Source organism: Schistocerca americana, chromosome 3 (assembly GCF_021461395.2).
Source record: "Schistocerca americana isolate TAMUIC-IGC-003095 chromosome 3, iqSchAmer2.1, whole genome shotgun sequence".
Taxonomy (NCBI): domain Eukaryota; kingdom Metazoa; phylum Arthropoda; class Insecta; order Orthoptera; family Acrididae; genus Schistocerca; species Schistocerca americana.
In genome coordinates this window covers 164,388,173-164,412,921 of record NC_060121.1, presented here as the reverse complement: position 1 = coordinate 164,412,921, position 24,749 = coordinate 164,388,173, and the positions used below count along the sequence as shown (strand labels likewise).

At 39.8% G+C, this 24,749-nt stretch overlaps 1 protein-coding gene across 3 annotated transcripts in view; it reads left to right on the top strand.

Moving 5' to 3' along the window:
• Nucleotides 1-24,749, top strand: part of LOC124605473 (mismatch repair endonuclease PMS2) — a 153,941-nt gene that overhangs the window by 6,409 nt on the left and 122,783 nt on the right. For all 3 annotated transcript variants that reach the window (XR_006978649.1, XM_047137181.1, XM_047137180.1), the window contains exons 3-4: nucleotides 16,384-16,589; nucleotides 16,729-16,868. Coding sequence is in view for 2 of the 3 variants with exons in the window: in XM_047137181.1 (XP_046993137.1) it covers nucleotides 16,384-16,589; nucleotides 16,729-16,868 (346 nt within the window). In the remaining variant the exon portion in view is untranslated. The remainder of the gene's footprint in view (nucleotides 1-16,383; nucleotides 16,590-16,728; nucleotides 16,869-24,749) is intronic.

Sequence of the window (24,749 nt, the reverse complement as noted above, 5' to 3'; positions counted from 1 at the left end):
AGGAAGTAGGTTACAGTACGCTTGTTCACCCACTGCTTGAATACTGCTCAGCAGTGTGGGATCCGTACCAGATAGGGTTGATAGAAGAGATAGAGAAGATCCAATGGAGAGCAGCGTGCTTCATTACAGGATCATTTAGTAATCGTGAAAGCGTTACGGAGATAATAGATAAACTCCAGTGGAAGGCTCTGCAGGAGAGACGCTCAGTAGCTCGGTACAGGCTTTTGTTGAAGTTTTGAGAACATACCTTCACCGAGGAGTCAAGCAGTATACTGCTCCCTCTTACGTATATCTCGCGAAGAGACCATGAGGATAAAATCAGAGAGATTAGAGCCCACACTGAGGCATACCGACAATCCTTCTTTCCACGAACAATACGAGACTGGAATAGAAGGGAGAACCGATAGAGGTACTCAAGGTACCCTCTGCCACACACTGTCAGGTGGCTTGCGGAGTATGGATGTAAATGTAGATTGTGACCCCCTTTAATAGGCTGCTTACCCATGTAGCTGTGTGCAGGGCATACACAAGTTTCTATAGATTAGTTCTCTCTCCATCTAGTCCATATAATGATAGCTGTAGGGGACCCTGAAGTAGCAGTATAAGATCAAAAGAAATGTTTCACACAGCTGAGAGTATTAAAATCCTAGTGCTCAACTACTGAAGCAGTGCCAGAGTATCAAGCCCTCCTGAAAAGCACTGGATCTCATGTACTACAATGTACATAAAGCTGGTTAAACCCTGAACTTCATAGCAGTGAGATTTTTGTTGAAAATTTAAGTGTATATTTAGAGTAAAGGCTAATGGCAAATGGGCTTGGTGTATTTGTCAAAGTAAACAAAAAGCTCAAATTCACCAAGATAGAAATTAAAGCTGAATGTGAATTTGTTTGGACAAGGATTACTATCAAGGATGGGCATGAACTTATAATTGTATTTTTCTATTGATTGCTAAACTCAGCCTCAGATGTAACCAAAAACTTGAGAAGAAAACCTCAGTTCACAAGTAAGTATGTTCCCCAATCAGACTGTCATTGTTGGAGTAGATTTTAATCAACAATAATTTGGGATATTCACAGTTTTGTAAGTGAGGGTGTGACAAGACACCCTTCAAAACAATATTAAATCTATAGGCTACTCTGAAAACTACCAAGAACAGATAGTTTGGAAACCCACTTATGATGTGATAGAAATATATTGGATCCAATGGCTACAAATAACCGACGTCTTTGAGAATGTCCACAATGAAAATGGTGTCGGTGACCATGGAGCATCTGAAGCTACAGTGATTAGCAAAGTGCAAAGGGCAGGTAGCTGAAATAAGTAATATTATCATATCCTGACAAGGAACTTGCATCATTTAACACAGGGCTGGAGGCTGTAGAAAGAAAGTTGGCTCAAGCTTAGAAAAATTATTGACCATCCACTGGAACAGTGTGTGTGTGTGTGTGTGTGTGTGTGTGTGTGTGTGTGTGTGTGTGTGTGTGTGTAAGTAAAGGTGCTATAGATAGAGATATACTAATTGAAACACAGTTGGCTGTCAAGAGGACAATGCGTGAAGTCTTAAAGGACTATCGTACTAGAATATTATCAAAAGATCTCTTTAAGAACCTATAGAAATTCTAGTAATACGGAAAAGCTTTTGGTAGCCCCAAAGTTAGTGTCCAGACAGTCATGGGTGACACAGGAACTGCAATTGAAGAGAGCAAAACAAAGGTAGGAATGCTGTGCCCCATTTTCAAATGCTCCTTTAAAAAGGTAGGCCAGGAGTTTTGCCCCAGTTTAATTCTTGCTCTGTTACAAAGATAATGAAGTAGATATTAGTATCAGTGCTATTGAAAAACATTTGAAATTGCTAAAATTGACCAAAGCTTCAGGGCCGAATGTAAGCACTATCAGATTCTACACGGAATTCCTGGGAAAGCTGACGCCCTCTTTTTAACTATAATGTACCATAGATCATGCGAACAAAAAAAACTGTGCCCCATATTTGGGAGAAAGCACAAGTCACACTCACCAATAAGAAGGTTAGCAGAAGTGATCCACAAAACTACCATTCAGTTTCTTTGACACCAATCTAGGTATCGAGTGAAATTTGTGACTGGGTGGAGAATTTCTTGACAGCAAGGATGCAGCCTGTTACTTTGAATAGATTGTCATCGACAGGAGCTTCAGTTGTGCCACAGGGAAATGTGTTGGGACCTTGCTGTTTGTATTGTATATTAATGATCTTGCAGATAATGTTAACAGTAGCCTCAGACCTCTTTTCAAATACTGCTTGTAAAAAGCTGTACAAATACTGAGTCAGATCTTGATGAGATTTCAAGGTGTTACAAAGATTTACAACTTGCTTCAAATGTACAGAAATGTACTATTCTACTGCAGAGCAACACATTTTATTACATAGAAAATAGGGGTGCACTGTAACCACCTGATAGTTCGTGTCTCCAGTGCATGTCAGGTCATCATAAATTGTAGAAACACCAAGAGAATAATGCGGATAGTCCAGGATCAAGGAAATCTGTCAATCTATAGAACAGAAATCTGTCGATCTATAGAACAGCAATCAAAAATGTAGGCCAGTTGGAATGTAGTAAACAGTCAAGTCACAAAAGAATGGTGTAACCTAGGTAGAGATTTTAGTGTAACAGTGTCTTGAAGCCGCCTGGCAGCCATGTTTTATCTCTGGTTTGATGCCAACAGACAGACCCATATGATGTCAGCTGAATGAGTCATTAATAGCAGACATCGTAGGGTATCAACGGTGCTGTCAGATGACAGAGATGTAACACCTCTGCCTCCCTGTAATCGGTGTGTAAGGCAGGAAGTGTCCCTGTCGGAATCATTACCACCGTAAAGGAGATGATAGATGTGGATAGGTGATCCACCTAATGGTTTGCTGTTGATCTGTGTCTGGTGTCACTGTGTCCTCTGCTTGTGATGGGAGCATGGTGCTAATGCTGGAGTTGACTGGAGCTGCTGATCCAGTCTCTGTGCCCCTGCTGGAAGTGAGCAGTGCTGTAGGAGGGAAAGGGTCCAATTTCACAATGAATCAGCTCCAGTAGCACTTAAGCTTGTGACTGTGGCTTTAATGGATGTCTGAAGTTGTATTCAGCTGGCCCTGGGGATAGTGGTGGTTGACCTGAGGTAGAAGCTGCTAAGTGTGGGTGCAGCTTGTTGGCGTGTTCTACTAGCAGGCAATGTGCAATGTTTGGACTGGTGTAAGTGTGTTGTAGGCCCCAGGAGGCCTCAGAGGGTTCACTGTCAATGGCCTTGCATCAGTTCTGCCCAAGTTCATCCCTGTGTCAGTGTGGTCCTGTAGGAGAGCAACAGCTGGGTCAGGACCTTGGGGTCTTGCGTGTTACTGATGGCATCTTCTGCAACTGCACCTTAAAGGTGTAGACAAACTATCTGGCTTCACCATTGGAGGCTTGGTGGACTGCCACTGTTGTCTGGTGCATTATGCTGTTCGAAGAGCAGATATCCTTAAACCTAATGGATGAAAATTGAGGGCCAGTGTCGGTAAAAATTGTTTCTGGGCCCCCCCTTGAGGTCAGAAATATTCTGCAAGGTGCTTATTGTCTCCCTTGCTTTGGGATTTGATACTCAGACTATGTAAAGAAACTTGGAAAATTAATCTGTGACAATGAGCCACATATCTCTGAGGAAAGGGCCAGTGATGTCCACATGGAGGCACTGCCAAGGCTGCTGCAACCTAGGCCAGGTTTGGAACCCTTGAGGTGCTTCTGACTGGCTCGATGTCAGCTCTCACAGAGCAAGCTGTGCTCTCGATGTCCTACTTGTTGTTGGGCCTTAGGAATGCCAGTTTATGAGTGTCCTCATGTGTCTTATCTCCCAGTGGTCAGTGTGTAGTATGTTTACTTCTCACTGACACAGAGGCAGTGGGATGAGCACCTTGCAGCTGTTGTCATCTGATTTCAGCATCAGTACTCCTTGCACCTTGTGGATCATGTCTTATAGGGAAAGGTCTGTACAGATTTCTGGGAGAGAGTGGGGTGGGCAGTGGACAAACTTATTAAATGTATTTCATAATGTGTTTGAGGATAAGATCCTCAGCTGTATTCTTCCCAATTACAGATGCAGTTACAGAAAACTCTTGTAAGCAGTTTTCTAAGATGCCACCTATTTGAAAGCACAGTGTTTCCTGAAATTCAAATGTGGGATCTGGTCCCATAATAGTCTGGAAAGGGCATCTGCATTAGCATGTTGTGCTCTTGGCTGACAATGAATTAAGTAATTGTAATTGCTGAGGAAGACGTCCCAGAGTTGCAGGCGTTGCGTGGTTTTTGTGAAAGGCAGTTCTTAGGATTGAACAAGGAAATTAATGGCTTATGGTCTGCTATGAGGTAAAATACTGTGCCATAAAGAAATGTATGGAATTTTCAGATACCAAATATTATAGCTAGTGCGCTGCTTTTTTTTTTTTTTCTATGAGCGATTGATCCGGGGTAATGTAGTCATTTTGGATGTGTGTGCAATGGGTTGTTCATGCCTATAATCACTGTGTGAAAAAACTATGGCTCTGATGCCATGTTGCGAAACAGCAGTGGCCAAAATAAGGCATTTTGAGGGGACATGTGTCACCTGACGAGGAACAAACTGTAGATAATGTTTTAGCTTGTGAAAAGCCTCCTGGCACTGATACGTCCATTCATATTTTTCACTGTTCTTGTGTGGATTCTTAAGGAGTTTTCTGATCTGGACAGCACTTGCTATAACTTTGGCATGATAATTTATTGTATTTTGATGAGAAAAGACTGAAGGCATTTTAACTTTGAAAGAACTCATTATTATTATTATTATTATTATTATTATTATTATTCTGGCTTCCACATGTTGCTGAGTAGGTTGAAATCCTTTACAACTCTATAAGTGGCATAATTACTCTTCTTGCTGTTCAAAGAATTCACACCTGTTTAGGTTGTACTTTATTCCATTTTGTTGTAATGTCTGGAACAGTAGATGTAAATTCACAAGATGTTGCTATCTTGTAATGCCTCTTACTAATACATCATCCAAATAATTGATTGGGTTTGGAATGTCTTATATCAACTGCTCCAAAAATTGTTAGAAAATTACTGGCACACTAGCAATTCTGAAAAGTGATTTATTGTTTCTGTAGAATTCAAGTGGAATGTTGATGACCATGAAATGGTGAGACTGTTTGTTTAGTGGCAATTGTAAATAAGCTTTGGATAGATCAGTTTTGAGAAGTATTATCCATCTGACAGTCTTGATATGAGCTCTTACGACCTTTGAATGAGATACACATCAATCTATAATTGTGCCATTATAATTAATTTAAAGTCACTACAAACATCTAGTGAGCCATATGGTTTTTGTAAAATTGCCAGTGGTGTTGCCCATTAATTAGATGTGACTGGTGTGAGGACATCTTGTTGCACCAGGCAATGTAATATGAACTTGAGGTCATCTCGCTATGCATCTGGCACTGGTCAAGCTCTAAAGTAGTGAGGTACTACAGAAGACTGTAGCTGAAAGTGAGCTACATAATTATTTGCACACCATAAGTCTGGTGGAAAAAAGTCTGAAAATTCAATGTGTACGTCAGGATCATCAGATGGAACAACTGCTGATACAATGTTGATGCCCACTGCTATTTTAAAACCAAAAGCAAAAGTTCTTTGTGCCTGATGTGATGGTACAATTAAGAAAACAATTGGATGGGTGACTTCGTACAATGCTGTTACTATGCCTGTATTGTGCAATATTGAGAGGTGCTTGGTGTGGGATTTTAATCTTTGTGATGTTGGCTGAGGAGACGAAGAACCAGTGTGAGCATAGTTTTCTTCATTCATAATAGAAACATGCGAACAGGTATTAACAAGAAATTTTATTGATTGGTTGTTGGTCATTAGTGGGAGAAAAAACTTTTGTGGTTGCTCTGTGAAAGGGTTCAGCTGTAATGTGTTCATGCTGCTGTGGTTTTGTCATTGCATTGCAGTGCCACCTTCGCAAACTTCTGCCACATGCCCTTTACATCACTGTACATGGCACATTTCCCTACTAGGACTCTGAGTGTGGATACATATAGCAAAACAATCCGAGCACCCTGACACTGCTTCCTGTCATTGGTATTGTGAGGGTGGGTGTAGAGGGACTGCAGTGAGATTGCGGGTCAAATATGTGCTGCTGTGGGCTTGTTTGGGCTTTGTCCCTAAATCAGAATTAAGCTGCACTGTGTTAAATATTTTAAATGGTTTTTACAGGGGATAATGCTGCTTTTGTCAACTTGGTACTGTGCTGCACTTGAGCTTTCAACAGTTTTTGCTGTTGTTAACACTCCTTCGAGAGTAAGATTTCTTAATTTCAGTGTCTGTGCACAAACTATTTTTTCACATGCATACAGAATTATGACACTACGCACCAATAATTCAGTGTAGGATTGTTTGGCATTTTCATTTTTAACAAAAACTGATGCTTACAAGTCAGCCCTTTGACATCAGCTGCCCATGCTGGATATGACTAATGTTACTGCTTGTTGTTGTGGTCTTCAGTCCTGAGACTGGTTTGATGCAGCTCTCCATGCTACTTTATCCTGTGCAAGATTCTTCATCTCCCAGTACCTACTGCAACCTACATCCTTCTGTATCTGTTTAGTGTATTCATCTCTTGGTCTCCCTCTACGATTTTTACCCTCCATGCTGCCCTCCAATACTAAATTGGTGATCCCTTGATGCCTCAGAACATGTCCTACCAACCGATCCCTTCTTCTGGTCAAGTTGTGCCACAACCTTCTCTTCTCCCCAATCTTATTCAATACTTCCTCATCAGTTATGTGATCTACTCATCTAATCTTCAGCATTCTTCTATAGCACCACATTTCGAAAGCTTCTATTCTCTTCTTGTACAAACTATTTATCGTCCATGTTTCACTTCCATACATGGTTACACTCCATACAAATACTCTCAGAAACGACTTCCTGACACTTAAATCAATACTCGATGTTAACAAATTTCTCTTCTTCAGAAATGCTTTCCTTGCCATTGCCAGTCTACATTGTATATCGTCTCTACTTCGACCATCATCAGTTATTTTGCTCCCCAAGTAGCAAAACTCCTTGACTACTTTAAGCGTCTCATTTCCTAATCTAATACCCTCAGCATCACCCGACTTAATTCAACTAGATTCCATTATCCTTGTTTTGCTTTGTTACTGCTTATGGCAAAGAAAACATATGAGCCTAGCTGCTACAACTTTTGTTTGCTGCTTGTAATGCTTGCAGAGAGAATGATGGATTTAGGCAAACCAAAACTACTCAGTTTAATTTTGAGGACATAATTTCTGAAGAAGAAATAACATTTGGGGGTGAGGAGAAAGCAGAAAAGTGACATTGGTTATGCTACTCTGCTGACACTTGTGGTATAAGTCATAGTAATTGTCTTCTGAATGAAATTGTGCAAATGGTGGCAGCAGACACTGTTCTAGTTGGTGAGTTGATGTGGTGTAAATTGTTGCTACTGTTAAAGAATTTTTTGTCTTCTGCTGGTGCTGCATTTGATGTTGCAGCTGTTGCTTTTGTAGTTCTGCTTCTTGTATCTGCTGTTGCATTTGAAGTTGCAGCTGTTGCTGTTACAATTTTATGAATTCTGAATCCATGGTCACTTAGCTTGGTCTGTTGTCCTCACATGCACACGAAGTTAAGGGTCCTCATCACCATTATTACATCTACTACCATTCAACACACTTTATTACACAGAAAATATGGACACATGGCAATGACTTGATAATTTACAATTTCTGTCCACACCAGGTCATAGTAAATTGTAGGACACACCAAGAGAACAATCCGGATAATCCGAGGTCTAGCAGATTTGTCAATAACGTGTAGAACAGCAGTTCAAAATGTAGTCTAGTTGAAATGCAATAAACAGCCAGTTCATGGAAGTATGGTGTAAGTGAGGTAAAGACTTAAGCACAGCATGATTTGAAGAGTCTTGCAGCCTGGTAGCTGGGCCATTCCTGTGGCTAGACATCAGCATGGGACTTGGCTGGTGCCTTTCACCAGCAACTGGAAGAGTTATTGATAGAGGACATGTCAGGGTACCGACATTTCTGCTGGGTCACAGAGATGTAGCAGTATTGTTCTCATCACAAAATTTTAAAACAAATGTAGTATTCTGTGATTAAAATATCAAAATGTCAATAATGGAATTGGTCAATTCATATAAATAACTGTGTGGAACAATTCACAGGAATATGAAACTGAACATTAATATAGTCTCAATCTTAGGCAAAGTAGGTGACAGACCTCAGTTCATTGGTAGGTTTCTAGGAAAATGCAGTCAGTTAACAATGGAGATTGTTTGCAAAACACATGCGGTTACACCTCATTGAATATATCTGAAGTACGTAGGGCCCATACCAAATATACCAACAGAGCTGGGTATCATAAATGGTCACAGGTTTGTTTGACCCACAAAAGAGCATTGTGGAGGTGCTGAAAAGAATTGAAATTACATGTGCTTGGAGATGGTCTCAAACTATTCTGGGAAAGTGTACTTACAACATTTCAAGAGCTAACTTTAGGTGAGGAATCTAGGAATATACTACAACCCCCACAAGTACTTTGCATGACTGTGAAGATAAGATTAGACTAAGGTAAAAGTATTTGAGCTATTTTTCATAGTATTATATTTGTTGGCTTTGACAGCTCACAATCAGACTGTCACATTTCAAACTAATCTAAACTTTGAACCACACTACAAACCTGTCTGTGGCCATAGTCTTCATACCAACAAGTAGTAAAAAATTTCGAATAAGTTAAGGAAAACTGTTGCATTGCCAATTAATTTGCCTTATGGTGTATGTACACTAGCAAATAAACTTTCACAATTCATTAACAGAAGCTACCTCTGCAAGTTCTTTGCTGTACATCACTCCTAAGAAGTCAACTTCCATAGGTTTTGTCAAGTTGCAGAAATAGTTTCCGCAAGTTAGTGAGAACAGGTTCTTTCATCTTGCTGCAAGTACTTGCCAGTCTCTGTATGTTTTTCTCAGAGTTCCAGATGTTTTATACGTTCAGTACCAGTATGAAAATGTCAGTATTGAAAAGGAAAATGGCACAAAGACAGGAGACCCCCCCCCCCCAAAAAAAAGGAATGTAAAATTGTACCCTAAAACATAATTGGCCTTTGCCACCCAAGGAAGTATAAAATGAATATACAGATTTAGCTGATTTTAAATGGTAGTTTAACATTTCCTGTGCCACAGACATGTTCTCTGCATTCCGTGCTGATGGAGGCTTTTGTTATGGCTGTACTGCATGGCAAATGCTGGTGCCTGCACTGATGATATGAAATAGTTACCACTCGATCTTTCTCTAACTGTTTGGTGAAAAAATGTGGTTTTTGAACATCTTACAGTCTGATAGCTTCACTCGATAAAGAACTGAATTACTTTATGTTATCCATCATATGTGCTGTGCTGCATCAGATTGAGTAAAACATTGCACACAATTTTAAAAAGTTTGCAGGCATAGAAACACCTTGCTTAAACTTAACGTATGGTTGATTTTAGCTCAGGTGTTGCAGGGAATGAAGTGTAGGTAAGATATCAGAATTTCATTTAAAATTGAGAGCAGAACTATAGCTTGTTTTGTTCTCAATGTATCGAGTTTTATATTTGATGGATGGTGACGCGCAATGTGCCTATTCATGCCCTTGCACGTTTTGAATCATGGGATCATAACAATCATCGTACCTCATAAACTATTCAAGATATTGAAACAAGTTTTTTTTGCAAATGATAGCACACAGTGAGGCACATTGATGTATGTTTCATATGTGAAACTTTTTTATTCGCCTAGATATTAAAGTAACTCATTCACAGCAATGAGAGGTCAGTGGCTCAGGACAATACGGATATCTATAGCACTGTAGGAAAATCGAAGTGGTGCTGTGCCTATTGTAGGCTTTGTACCATTTCCTTTAAGTTTGTTCAGAGGAAGGAAACTAGTAGGTTTAATTAGATTCTTGGGGCTGCTCAAGCTTTTCCATGATGCCATAACATAATCAAGCCATAGGTACAATAGTCCAAAATATGATTTGCTCTATTGTATTTTAATTGCTTCCAGCATAACATCTCTTGCTGGAACAATAGGCTCCATGAATGTTTTTAGCATTTACAGACATTAATTGTTTCACAAAGAATGTGCAAACATAACAAAGCTCCACTTTGTGTACTAAAAGCAAAGTACCTCAATTGTTAAGTCCATCTTTTGTGCACAAAGAGCCAAGTAATGAGGATTGTGTCAAGTGTCATACCACGTAGATGACTTCATGTACTATAGAATGTAACTGGAAATGTTAGGTTCTTAATTCACTCAGTTCGATTCTGATGCTGCAGTGGTTTGTTAATTGTAGTTTGCATGACTGCTGGTTTATCTCCTTCATTGTCTGCTGTTCATATGAGCAGTATGTCACACTTCTCCTAAACAGGGTGGCACATAGGTTGAGGCACTCAAATATATTCAACAGGAGCAATACTCAAATCCTTGTGTGGCTACTCGGATCCAGGCTTTCTGCAGTTTCTTTGAATGTCTAAATGCTGATGCTGGAATGGTTCCTCTGGCAATGCTGTGGTCAGTTTCCTTCCCAATTACTTTTTGATCTGAGCTTGTGCTCTGTTGTGTGATGAGCTTGTCATTTATGGGATGTTTAAACACTAATGTTCTTCCCTTCCAAATGACACTGAAGTTCAAACTTACCATTTTCTGTGAGAGCTGGTCTCGGGTCACAATTCTTCTTCCACCAAGTGATCATAATTGTGTGCATACATAAATTGTGTGATGTCCCTTCACATCCAGTGTCACATCGCTGTCTGTGTCATCATTGTTCCAGAACTGGCAGCTGCCGCAGCATTATCCTTCCTGCAATGGTATGAAATGTAGATAAGCATATTGCCATCCTATGATGCATCGCTCTTAACAAACCTCTGTAACGGCATTATACCTTCTACAAGTGTGGACCACCAATTTTGCAGAAAACTGTACGAAAATTTTATGGAAGAATGTCACATCCCTTGGTGTGTTTTTGTCAGTAGGTGGTTGTGTGTAATTTAAATATTACAGGATCAGGAGCTGACCTAATGTTGAAATGTATAAGTTGGTGCTAGCAATTGGTTCTCATTTGAAGATGAACTTTTTGTAAGGTTTCATACAGTTTCTTTCTAAATTCTGTTCCAGTTGCCATAGTGAGTGTCTGTATCTTGTGTTTAGTAGCTGTTTAAACTGTTAAACAATTAGCTTCTGATTGGACCTGAGTTAAAATGAGACTGCTTGGACTTGTGCACATCATCTGTAGCCTGCACTCCCCTCTGTCACGCGTGTGTTCGGTAAAGCAAAATCACGGTTTTTGTCCAATTCTTGCAGAGAAGTACAGAGGTTTCACCTAGACTTAACTCATTTAGCCAGAATTATGGACACTGTTATTTCAGTTGCATCATCATTTGTGATATTATGAGAACACTCGCTCATAGTACCAATATGTTGTAGTTTTTTATTTCAGAATAGGAGGTTCTTAAACAGTGTTGAAATAAGAACTTCACATTAGTTACAACGTGAAATTGAACAGTGCTAAAATAAGAACTTCACATTAGTTACAACGTGAAATTGAACAGTGCTAAAATATTGTGATTATTTATGTAGAGAAACATTAGAGCTCATCACTGTGTTGATTTTGAGGACCCCCTCAAAACTTAAGACTTCATGGTATGAAGGGCTCATGTTTCTCATATAGGTATTAGGATAACAACAAGTTTCACCTCTGTGCCTGTCATTGCCTAATAGATCTTCATTTTGTGAAATTCTTGTGCAGTGCAGGAACAGATGATGTTGTGCTAATGGCTTCAGGTCTTTCATTGCGTTATTTGGTAAAACATAAACGCAATGCTTATTGCAGTGGATATAGAAATCTTCCCAATTGTAGTATAGTTCATTTAAGAGTACTGATAAACTCTGTAACCTATGCATGTATGCATGCTGCGGATAAGTCTGATGGTATTTCGCATGCCTGTGAGGATGATGTCCTCACCCTGATTTACAAGGGAAAGCCAGAAAGTAGACACAATTTTGCAATTTCTCACCACAGGTCTTTGTAACACTGCTAGAATCCGGGGTTGAAGTATTGTTGTCTGCAATAATTCTATATAATGTGTCACTCTTAGTCCTGCGTCAGTCATTGTATTCTTGCAGACCGTGAAACATGGCAGTTCCATTGTTGATCTGCACCAAGGAGGAAATGAGGGTAACCATTCGCTTTTTGGTTGCGGAAAGTGTTAAAACTGTGGAAATTATTCATCAAATGCGGGTGCAGTATGATGACAGCTGTTTATCATGAAGCAAGATCTGCAAATGGAAGAGTGCTTCAAACAGAGAAGAACTTCTCTATGTGATGAGGAAAGATTGGGCAGGCCAGCTTGGGACAATTTGGAAGTCATTGGAAGTATGTTGAAGGGATGAATCACAGTGACAAAATTGCCAGTACTTCACATATCAGTCATGGTTTTTGGGAAGTGCGTGAAAGAGGGGTACTGAAAGAATTGTCGGCACAGTGTAGGGCGCAAAGGATGGATATCTCTCATAAACATTTGGTCCATTATCATCTGGAAGGAGATGGATTTTTTACAACTAATTGTTGCTGTAGATGAAACATGGTGCGCCATCACGAACTGGAAAGTAAGGCTGTGAGCATGGTTTGGAAACACCTATCATCAGCAGAAGTTAAGACATTAAAAGGTCAACCAGCAGCTGTGCTATGCATTACGCTAACACTATTCTGGGATACGGAAGATGTGGTAGCTGTTCATTTCAGCCCAAGATGTGAACAGTGAGAACTATTGTGATGCGTTGTGTACTAAAGAGAAGCCTGCAGTCATATCCAAATTGCAGAAAACCGTGAAAAGGTGTCATCCTGCAGCAAGATAATGCTTGGCAACATTCAGCAAATGGTGGCCAAAACAATAAAGGAGTTGGGATTTGAATCACTGGTACACCCACCACACAGTTGAGACCTGGCTCCAAGTGATTTCCATATGTGTAGACCATTGAAGGAAGCACTCAGGGGAAGATGATTTGCAACCAATTCAGAAGTCATTGATGTGTAGACAAATTGGTTACAGAGCAACCAAAAAACTTTTTTCCCAACAGAATCAAAAAAACTTGTGAAATGTTGGACAAAGTGTTTTGAAGTGCAGTGGGATTATGTAGAAAAATAATGTATGTTTCAGTTTTCCATCATTAAAATAAATATTTCTTTTCTTAAAAGTACCAGTACTTTTTGACTTCCCCTCGTATATTCCTTGCTGCTCTTTAGTGCTGACATATTTTGCCTGAGAGGTTACATGTTAGTAATTTTATTGCTTATTGACTGATTTCTGAAACTTCTTTGGCTGGAAGATCTCAAACATTCTAGAACCCTTCTCATTATCTACCTCTCCCCAACATGTGAGGAGGATGAAGGGCAGTGTTCCTGCTTTTCATTGTTGTCTTACCTAGTTACACTGAGAAAAGCACACAGGGTATCCATAACTTATCTTTAAATTTTGAGTATTTAATAACTTTAAAGCTGTACTAGATAATAACAGCTGGTTTTTGACATGTGACAAGATAACTCATAATGTTTTATTTCCTTATTTGTACATGTCAGTGTGTGCAACCAAAGTGGCATGGTAATGTCTAGTCAGTATTCAATTTCTCTCCATATATGCTTCACAAATTCTGTGGAAACATGTTCAGAGGCATTTTAAATGTTTTCAAATGCTGTAGGTCTGTAGTTTAGATTCAGTACATGTTATCCTTTACAAAACCCTCTAGAAAGAAGTATGGTGACCACTTCATCAGAGGATCTCATCCAGTCCACCTATCCAGAAATAGATAAACCAATAGTACAGTTGTGTACAAGTCCACAGTACACACTGTCTCTGGGACTCTCTCTTTCCTTTTCAGGGATGTAACATGAAGACACACTGATCCCTAAATATGAATGTTCTGATGGTTCAGTTTGCCATACACATGAAAAACTGACTTTTAAGAGAAACATATCATTACAAATAGTTGTTGTTTGCATCCATATTGCTAGCATATCCACTGCAAACTGTTCATGATGAGGCTTGCCCATCAGCTTTAGTACTTGAAGCAATTGCACCTTGTAGGCATTAAGATTGTAACTTCTTAAGCAAGATTTTCTACACTGTTTCTCATGGCATTCCCAACTCTATGGCTGCCATACACACTGATTTTATTGCACTCTTTATAAATACCTGCTCTATCTTGTCCATGATGGCATTTGAAACAGGTGGATGATCCATGCCCTGTTTATGGAGAACACATCCTGTTTCCATAAATGCTGTTACATTTACATCTACTTCTACATGGCTTCTCTGCAATTCACAGTGCCTGGCACCTTCAAACTATTTCTGACCTTCAGACTATTTCTAACAGCCCATCGGAAAAATGTACACTTAAATCTTTCTGTACAAGCTCTGATTTATTTTTTTACAATGATAATTTCTCCCTTTGTCAGTTGGTGACAAAATATTTTTGCATTCGGAGGAGAAAGTGACTGAAATTTCATGAAATGTTCTGGTTGCAACAGAAAATGCTGCTGTTGTACTAATTGCCTCCCAACTCGCTTATCATATCTGAAATGCTATCTCCTATTTCTCAATAATGCAGAATGAGCTGCCCTCCTTTTGACTTTTTCACTGTCCGGCATCAGTCCTATCTGGCAAGGACCATATACAGCACAGCAATACTCCAGCAGAGGATGGACAAAAATTGTTTTGGCAGTCTCTTTAGTAGATCTGTTGCAACTTCTAAGTGTTCTACCCATAAAACACAGTCTTTGATTTGCTTTCTCCCACAATAATATCTGTGTCAGTGTTACAATTTAAGTTGTTCATAATTGTAATTCCTAGACATTTAGTTGGATTGACAGCCTTTAGATTTGGTGATTTATCATGGAACTGAAATTTAAAGGAGTTCTTTTCTTTCTCTTGTGGATGACCTCACACTTTTCTTTGTTCAGAGACAATTGCCACATTTCACACCATACAGACATAGTGTCTAAATCGTTTTGCCATTGGTTTTGATCTTTTGATAGCTTTCTAGCTGGTAAATGGCAACATCACTGCAAACAACCTAAGAGGGCTGCTCAGATTGTCTTCTAAATAATTTACACAGATTATGAACAGCAGAATGCCTATAACACTTCCTTGGGGAATGTCAGATATCACATCTGTTTTGATATATGATTTTCCATCCGTTGCTACATAGTGTGATCTTTTCTGGCAGGAAATAACGAATCCAGTTGCACAATTGAAGCAATACTTCAAAAGCACCAATTTTGTTAGGACACTCTGTGAGGGACAGAGTTCAAAGCCTTCTGGAAACCTAGAAATGTGGTATCACTTTGAAATCACCTGTTGATAGCACTCGTTACATTGTGTCAATAAACAGCTAGTTGTGTTTCACAAGAACAATATTTTCTGAATTCGTGCTGACTGTGTGTCAATCGACTTTTTTCTTTGAGGTATTTCATAAAGTCTGAACACAGTATACATTTCAGAATCCTACTGCAAATCGCTGTCAGTGATATGGGGGTGTTGTTCATTTAATTACTTTTTGTTTCCTTTCTTGAGTATTGGTATGACCTGTGTAACTTTCCATTCTTTTGGTACAGATCTTTCATCGAGTGAGTGGTTGTATATGTTTGCGAAGTATGAGGCTATTGTATCAGCATACTCTGAAAGGAATATAATTAAGATATTATTTGGGTCAAAAGACTTGCCTTTATTATGAGATTTAAACTTCTTTGCTGCAAGGAGGATATCTACTTCTAAGATACTCATGTTGACACCTGTTCATTTATTCGAATTCTAGAAAGCAAAATAGTTGGCTGCACTTTTGCACTTGGGTATAAGACCTAGTCTCTCTGAACCAGGCTACACACTGAGCATTCTCCTGTGGTGACCACATTTTTTTATCAAATTTGTGCAGTCGGAAAGTATTAAAGTGCTTTATGGAAAGATGCTTGAAATAGACGAGTGTTTCAATAATATCAATCTTCTGATCTAGCCAAGTTATGTCTGTAACTATTAAATTCTTTTCTTTAACACTGCAACACTTTTCCTAGCATGAGTTTTTTCCTCTTTGATTTGGGTTGTAGTTCTGGTTGTAATGTGTGCATCCGCGTGCGCGTGTGTTTTGTGTTCTGAAATGTGGACGAAAATAGCCATGACTAATTTGGGATAAGAAGATTCCATAATGTATTACATCTGTTATGAATGAATTTGTATCATTCTTATATCTGAAATCTGAGTGTGAGCTCTGTTTTTTTGCAGCCCTGAAACACCATACCTCTAAACTAATGGATTACTCAGAATTAAGTTTTGTTGAAACCTTTGGGTTTCGTGGAGAAGCACTGAACTCTTTGTGTGCCCTTGGTGACTTGACAATTTTAACACGCCACAGTAGTGCCAGTTGTGCAACAAGACTGGAATTTGACCATAATGGACACATAACAATGCAAACACCATGTGCTCGTCAGGTGAGTGATGACAGTTTGTCAGTTGTGGATCGCTATTTAAATTAAGTCTTTCTAGATGGGAACCTCGTTCGTTCTGTATGTGCATGTGCTGTATCTATGATCATGTATTCGTATGAATTGACGTAAATGATTTGTATAGGTAGGGACAACGGTCTGCATCAAGAACCTATTTGTAACATTTCCTGTGAGACATAAGGACTTCCAGCGCAACTTGCGTAAAGAATTCAGCAAAATGGTGCAGATTCTACATGCTTATTGTCTCATCTCCACCGGTGTAAGGTTTGTATGCAGCAAAGCATTTTGTTGTAAGCTTCTTAATATCTTCAGTTTTTTTCCGTTTCATTTAAACAATTAGCCCATGTTAAAGTTTTATAACTGCAAGATTCACATTAAAGTTTTAATTTTTTTTTTGGCTATGATAGAAATGGTTTTTTGTTGAATTAATCAGTACTGTAGCATTTTAGCATTTCTTATTGTCTGTTACTACCTTAACACCAAGCTTATTTCTACATTTTGAATTTCAAGAAATGTCAGTGGTTTCAAACTGAAGCACAGAGACTAAGTTGTCAAAGCACGTTTTTCTCTGAAAGTGATTCATTGATGACTGACTGTCTGGGAATTTGAAGTTAGAAGTCTGGGGGCACAAGTTTAGGAGAATTTTTAGGAGATGTGTTATCACCTCTCAATCATCTTCTTGTGCAGTTACTTTTTTCATGTTAATGGGAAGTGGTTGTGCCTGATTGGATTGCAGCCACACATAATGACTTCATCTTCAATTGTGGTTGCAAGGCATGTGAGTTGTTGGCGATAAGTTTCACCAGTTTGGCTTACATTCCTGGAAAGTGGTATGCAGTGTGTGACACCTGCATCCAACAAGATTTACAGAGCTATCACTAGTTGATGTGCAGAAACGTTTACATTGGTGTTGCTGTGTTGTTAAGGCTCATTCAACCTGTTTTAAATTTATTTTGATGTTATGCCTCCAATTTTTGTTGCTAGCATACTCTTCAGTAATGTTCCTGAGCTAAATGATAAACATGGCAATTAAGGAAACTCATGACACAAGGATGTACCTGGATAACAGAGTATCAAGCATGATCAAATTTCCCAACAGCAAATCTGTCCTGAAGTTTTGAATCTCTAATCACAATAAAAATCCCAGATTAGAAGGTGTCTTACACAACTGTTGCAAGCATTACGAAGGTTTATTAACTGGAATCAATTACTATTATACACTGAAGAGCCAAAGAAACTGGTACACCTGCCCAATGTTGTGTATGGCCCCCACGGGCATGCCGAAGTGCCGCTGCACAATGTGGCATGGACTTGACTAATGCCTGAAGTAGTGCTGGAGGGAACTGACCCCATGAATCCTGCAAGGCTGTCCATAAGAATCCGAGAGGGTGGAGATTTATTCTTAACAGCATGTTTCAAGGCATCCTAGATATGATCAATAATGTTCAGGTCTGGTGAGTTTGGTGGCCAGTGGAAGTGTTTAAACTCAGAAGAGCATTCCTGGAGCCACTCTGTGGCAATTCTGAATGTATGGGGTGTTGCATTGTCCTGCTGGAATTGCCCAAGTCCATGGGAATGCACAATGGACGTGAATGGATGCTTATGTACCTGTCATCTGCCAGAACCATATCAAGATGTATCAGGGGTATCACATCACTCCAACTGCACACACCCCACACCATTACAGAGCCTCCACCAGCTTGAACAGTCCCCTGCTGACATGCAAGGTCCATGGATTCCTGAAGTTGTCTCTGTACCTGTACACGTCCATCTGCTTGATATAATTTGAAATGGGACTCGTCTGAGTGGGCAACATGTTTCCAGTCATCAACCGTGCAATGTCAGTGTTGGTGGGCCCAGACGAGGCTTAAAGCTTTGTGTTGTGCAGTCATCAAGGGTACATGAGTGGGCTTTCAGCTCTGAAAGCCCATACTGATGATATTTTGTTGAATGGTTCAAACACTGACACTTGTAGATGACCCAACAAATAATCTGCAGCAATTTGTGGAAGAGTAGCACTTCAGTCATACTGAATGATTCTCTTCAGTCGTCCTTGGTCCCATTTTTGCAGGATCTTTTTCCGTCCACAGCAGTGTCCGAGATTTGATGTTTTACCGGATTCCTGATATTAATGGTACACTTGTGAAATGGTCATATGGGAAAATCCCCACTTCATCGCTACCTCGAAGATGCTGTGTCCCACCGCTCATGTGCTGACTATAACACCACATTCAAACTCTCTTAAATCTTGATAACCTGCCATTGTAGCAGCAGTAACCAATCTAACAACTGTGCCAGGCACTTGTTGTCTTATATAGGCCTTGCCAAACACAGCACCGTGTTCTGCCTGTTTACATATCTCTGTATTTGAATATGCATGCCTATACCAGTTTCTTTAGCGCTTAAGTGTATTTGTAATTAGCCCAAAAATGCAAATAAGCTGCTGATGCATGGAATGTAATTAGTACCTTTAGCATTACAAGTGATAAATGCTACAGCAATTTCTCTATTAATCATACCAAGGGTCTCAAAAATGTCCACCTCCCAAGTCTCTCCTTTTCTTTCAAAGTCTTCTTTAATCTAGACCACCCACCTCTTCCATGGATATTCAACAGCTCTTCATCATGACATATTCCATTCCTAGTACTGACGAAGGAATTCGGTTAGGCTGCAACTGTTTCATGTGGCCGTACCACATTGGTCTCAATGCAATCAGCGTTCCCTCCATGATCACTTCCACATGCAGGTACCTCGTTATGTGGTGATCTGATATTATCTACTCTTGTCTTTGTAGAGAAGTGATAAGGAATTTCATTTCAGAACCTTGTAATTGGTTTGTGCGTCTTTTGGCTATGACACAGCTCTCCAGACTACATGACATAATGACTAGAAGGAAAGATGGGAAAATGGGCTGTTGAGTTTTTAGAGGGACATCCTTATCCCAGACAAGGCTTCATATTAGATTGAAGAATTTGGATCCTATGATTACTGCCCAGAATCTCAGTTTTGACACTCCTATCACGTACCACAACACTACCAATCTATGTGAAATTATTCACATTCTCAGTCTTGTTCCTTTGCAGAAATAGGTTTCATGGAGCCAGTGTTCTTATTAGCATTGCCACTGTTGTGTTTTTAGTTACATTTAATTAGAATCTTGAAATCTTGGAACATGGTGCTCCATGGATTCAATTTCCTCTGTACCTCTGTTATAGTTTCACTCCATCATTAACATCATCTGCAAATACAAGAACATTTAGGTCTTCTTTTTCTGCTTACTTAGTGTTATTCACTATGGTATCCATGAGTGTGACGAGAGTAATGGGGAAAAAGAAGTGCCCTGTTCCACACTTCTCTTTCATGTAAACATATTTCATCTTCCAGCACCTGTTTATGTTTCCTCACAGTTATCATATAGCATCTGAAATTTTGTAATTAGGGAGTTAGGGACATTATATTTTGCTAAGCAACACATTATTTTGTACCACGGCACACTGTCATACACTATCTGACTATCTGATCAAAAGTATCTGAACATCTATTAGCGAACACTTTTGCCTTTATGAGAGCTTGAACTCTGCTGGGGACCCTTTCAGTGAGGTGTTGAAATGTCTGTGGAGGAATGGCAGCCCATTCATTCTGAAACCAGAGGAGGTAGGATGTTGGACTCTGGGGTCAAGAGCAAAGTTGACAGTACAGCACATTCTAGTGGGTTCATGTTGGGACTCTGGGCAGGGCAGTCCCTTTTAGGAATGTTACTGACCACGACCTATTGCCTCGCAGATGCTGCTTTGTGACAGGAAACATTGTCATGCTGATGCAAACAGTCATCATATCCGAACTGTCCCTCTGCTGTATGCAGTGCACATTACTGTAAAATATGTTTGTACACTTTCAGTTCTAGCATCTTTGGTAAGCAGAATAAGGGGACCGCACCCTATCCATGAGAAACAACCCCATACTGTGAAATGACAGGTCATACATATACCAGCCATTATGTAAAAACTGTTCAGCCCTTTACATCAACATGACTACCACCAAGTTATCAGTTTGGCTGGATGGGCTTAGGTAGAGGGTGTATACCGGCAACACACAACACCCTGTTTCAGAGCGTGCTCTACAAAATGACAGTTGTGATCTCAGTGCCTGTTACACCACACATGCCATCTGGATTCTTCCCCCAGACACCACTTTCTCCGAACTCCAGAGGTGGGAGCTAGTGCTACAACATGGCCTTGGTTCTGGCCACCCACCTGGCTTTAATTTATCTTAATTTCTTATGTCTCAGCATTTCTTTACAGTAACTGCTACTTTCTTCACTCTGTTTTAGTTTTCTATATCTTTCATTTTCTGACCTGTCTATTTTTCGCTGCACCCTTCCACTTTTATTACATACAATGCACTTAGTTTTCACTCTTATTAACTCATGCACTATGTTCTAGCAGTAATCTCTGTCTTGCATATTACCCAGTTTTACACCTTTAAGCTCTCAGGTTTTCAAATCTCATCTGGTGCAGTCTTCGACAATCAGTCTTTCCTTCTCATCCTGTCCAGTAAGTCTTTCCTGACGCGGAATTCTGGGCAACTTTTCCAAACTCTACCCCTTTTCCCTCACTCCTCTTCCTTCCCCTTCAACCCTTCTGCCAGAAGTAGGAGCCACTGGCTCTGAAAGCTTGCATACGTATAACTTTTTTTATATGTGCGTTCTCATGCTGCCACTTAGTAAGTAGATATTTAATCCATCCAGTTCCACCATATTGTAGTAAGACCTCCTCCGTACTTCACTGTCAGTGTGATGTATGACCACTGTCCAGCGGCCAGCGGCGTCGCTCTTTTACACCACCTCAAGCATCACTTACTACTGAAATGTGTGGGTTATGAAGTGCTGCTTTTCTTTTTGAGATTCTACATAGTCATTGTGCTAGCCACACTGCTGGAGGCACTTTGGAATTGTCAAGCTATTCCTTGTGCTGATTTCATGTGATTTTTTACAAGCACCCTCCACAATGCATGAAGGTTCCTCTCTGTCAGTACATGAGGTCTGCCACATTCTGTTTTAGCTGTGGTTTTTTCTTCATATTTCCACTTCAGAATCACATAAACAACAGTCAGCTTGGGCAGCTTTAGAATAGTTGAAATGTCTCTGACGGATTTTTTACTCAGGTGACATCCAATTACTAGTTCAAGTTCAAAGGCACTGAGCGCTCCTGATCTTCTGCTATTACTGGTTCTTTACTAACTACACAGTGCTTGTCACCTCCTTTTATACTGGCTGGTCTGCCTCTTGTGACATCCATAGTCAATTTTGTGTTACACAGGGATGGGCAGGTACTTCTGGTCATAATGTACATTGTTGTCACATCAGGTCTTTTCTTTCCCCCCTAATATTTCCCCATTTATTGACTGTAAAAATAAGTTGAACTGTTTCTTTGTTAGTCATAAATACATCCTGTTTTCTTCAAACTGAGTTTCAAGATTAATTCCTAATACGTTTTTCGGAACCAGTTACATGATCTTTGTTCTATGATAATAAAGTGATATCTGTATAGTTGGTAAACTTTTTTCATTTTCCTTTCTGAAATATCTTAATTATAATTTCCCTTGTCCAGTTACTGCATATCCCATTTTCTTTCCAAATCACTCCCAAGAGTCAGGGCAACTGTGGTATTCCATTGATCCCCGCTGCCTTTTTTATATCTGAAGTTGACTGATCATCTTCAGGAGACTTCGCTCCTTTCATTTGTTTCAGAGCATTTTCTTTTTCTGTCCGGTAATTGGCGAGTGCTCTTCATGTAGTTCAGTGACTCTGGGTTCATGGTATTCCTTATTCTCCTCATTCAGTAACTTTGCAAAATAAATCATGTCTTCTCTTATTCTTTCTACGTCTTTGTTGATGATTCCTTCTTCCTTTTATATTGCCTTATCTCTGTGCTTTCTGATTTCATACTATTCATCAAGCCATAAAGTATTTTTTTTAATTTTCTCTACTTTTGAAAGTTTCTTAGTGGAAGTATCCCAAATTTTCTCTTTTTATTCTTATGTGTATATTCCTGCTCAGGTGTGGCTATTCTTAATACATTCTGTTACACAAGAGCATTAATTTGATTTTCTTGGAGGATCTTTGTTTTTCTTTGCCATTTTTCAATCATTAATAATTTTTCTGGAGAAGGAAAGTTGCTACTCACCATATAGCGGTGCGCGCGTGCACGCACGCACACACACACACACACACACACACACACACACACGTCTGCAGTCTCAGGAAGCTGAAACTACACTGCGAGCTGTAGCACCAGTGCATGATGGGAGTGGCAACTGGGTGGGGGAGGGATAATGTGGTGGGAGTGGTGGACAGTGAAGTGTTGCAGTTTAGACGGACGGCAGAAGAGAAGGTGTGGAGGGGGTAAGTAGTGGAAAGGAGATAAATATAAATAAAAATAAAATGAAATTAAAAGACTGGGTGTGGCAGTGAAGTGATGACTGTTTAGTGCTGGAATGGGAACAGGGAGAGGGCTGGATGGGTAAGGACAGTGACTAACAAAGGTTCAGGCCAGGAGGGTTACGGGAACGTAGGATGTATTGCAGGGAAAGTTCCCAGCTGCGCAATTCAGAAAATCTGGTGTTGGTGGGAAGGATCCATATGGCACAGGCTGTGAAGCAGTCATTGAGATGAGGGGTATCATGTTTTTCAGCGTGTTCAGCAACAGGGTGGTCCACTTGTTTTATTGTGCCTATTGCGACTCACCATCTCCACTATATGGTGAGTTGCAACTTTCCTTCTCTGGTATTGTTACATTCCATCCTGGATTTTCCATTGTTTAGTAATAATTTTACTGTTTTAATCCTTGAGTACCATTTTTTCATTTATTTCAGTATTTTTTACTCGACTTTTTATTTGACCACACACTTCAACATCTCAACTGATTATTGATGTTTTGTATATATTCTACTTTTCTTCATTATTCTCTGGCACCTTCTTTTGCACTTTTCACTGCATCCAATTTTGAAAAGCTCTCTTATTCTCAGCTGCATTCAACTTCTGTCCTCTTCCTGTATATTTCACCATGCAATTTAGATCTGATACTAGAAGCTTTTGGTCACTTTATAAACATTCACCTGAGATGAGTTTTGTCTCTCTTACCTTTTCCCCTAAAAGTTTATCTGTTATCAAGCGAGGTGGTGTGGTGGTGTCACACTGGACTTGCATTTGGCACCATAATGGTTCAAATCCCTGTTCAGCCATCCAGATTTAGGTATTTCATGATATTCCGAAATCAAATGCTGTGATGGTTCCTTAAAAAGGGCATGGCTGATTTCTTCCCCTTCCCCTGTAATCCGAGCATGCACTCTGTCTCTAATGTCCATGCTGCCAATGGGATGTTTGATCTTCCTTCAGTTTATCTTTTAATATATAGTCAATAAGTGTTTTAAATTTTCAATCTCAGCTATACACTATCTGATCAAAGGTTTCGGGATACCTATTAGTGGACATTAATGTGGGCTACGTCCACCCTCTGCCTTTATGATGACTTGAACTCTGCTGAGGACGTGTTCAGTGAGGTGTCTGAATGTCTGATGATGAATGGCAGTCCATTTTTCCTCAAGAGATAAAACCAGAGAAGGTAGTAGTGTTGAACTCTGGGGTCTGGAGCAAAGTTGACGTTCAACCTCATTCCAAATGTTTTCCATTGTCCACAAATCATTGACTCTGCCTCACAGACACTTATTTCTGGCAAGGTGCATTGTCATGCTGATAAAATCAATCAATAATCATCTCTGAACTGTCTCACTACTGTATGCAGTACACAGTGCCATAAAATATGTTCATATCCACCTGCATTCAACATTTTCGCAAGTACAGTAATGGAACCACACCCTGACCATGAGAAACATGCCAATACCGTGACACCATCACCTCCGTACTTCACTGTTGGTACTACACATAGTGGCAGTTTAAGTTCTTCAGTCTTTTGCCATGCCCAAACCATTCCATTGTATTGCCTCAGGGAATAGCACGATTCATCACTCATTTCCAGTCATCTGCTCTTTACACCACCTCAAGTGTTGCTTAGCACGAACTACAGAAATGTTTGGCTTATAAGGGGCTGCTTGACCATTGTAAGCCATTCTTTTTAACTCCTTATG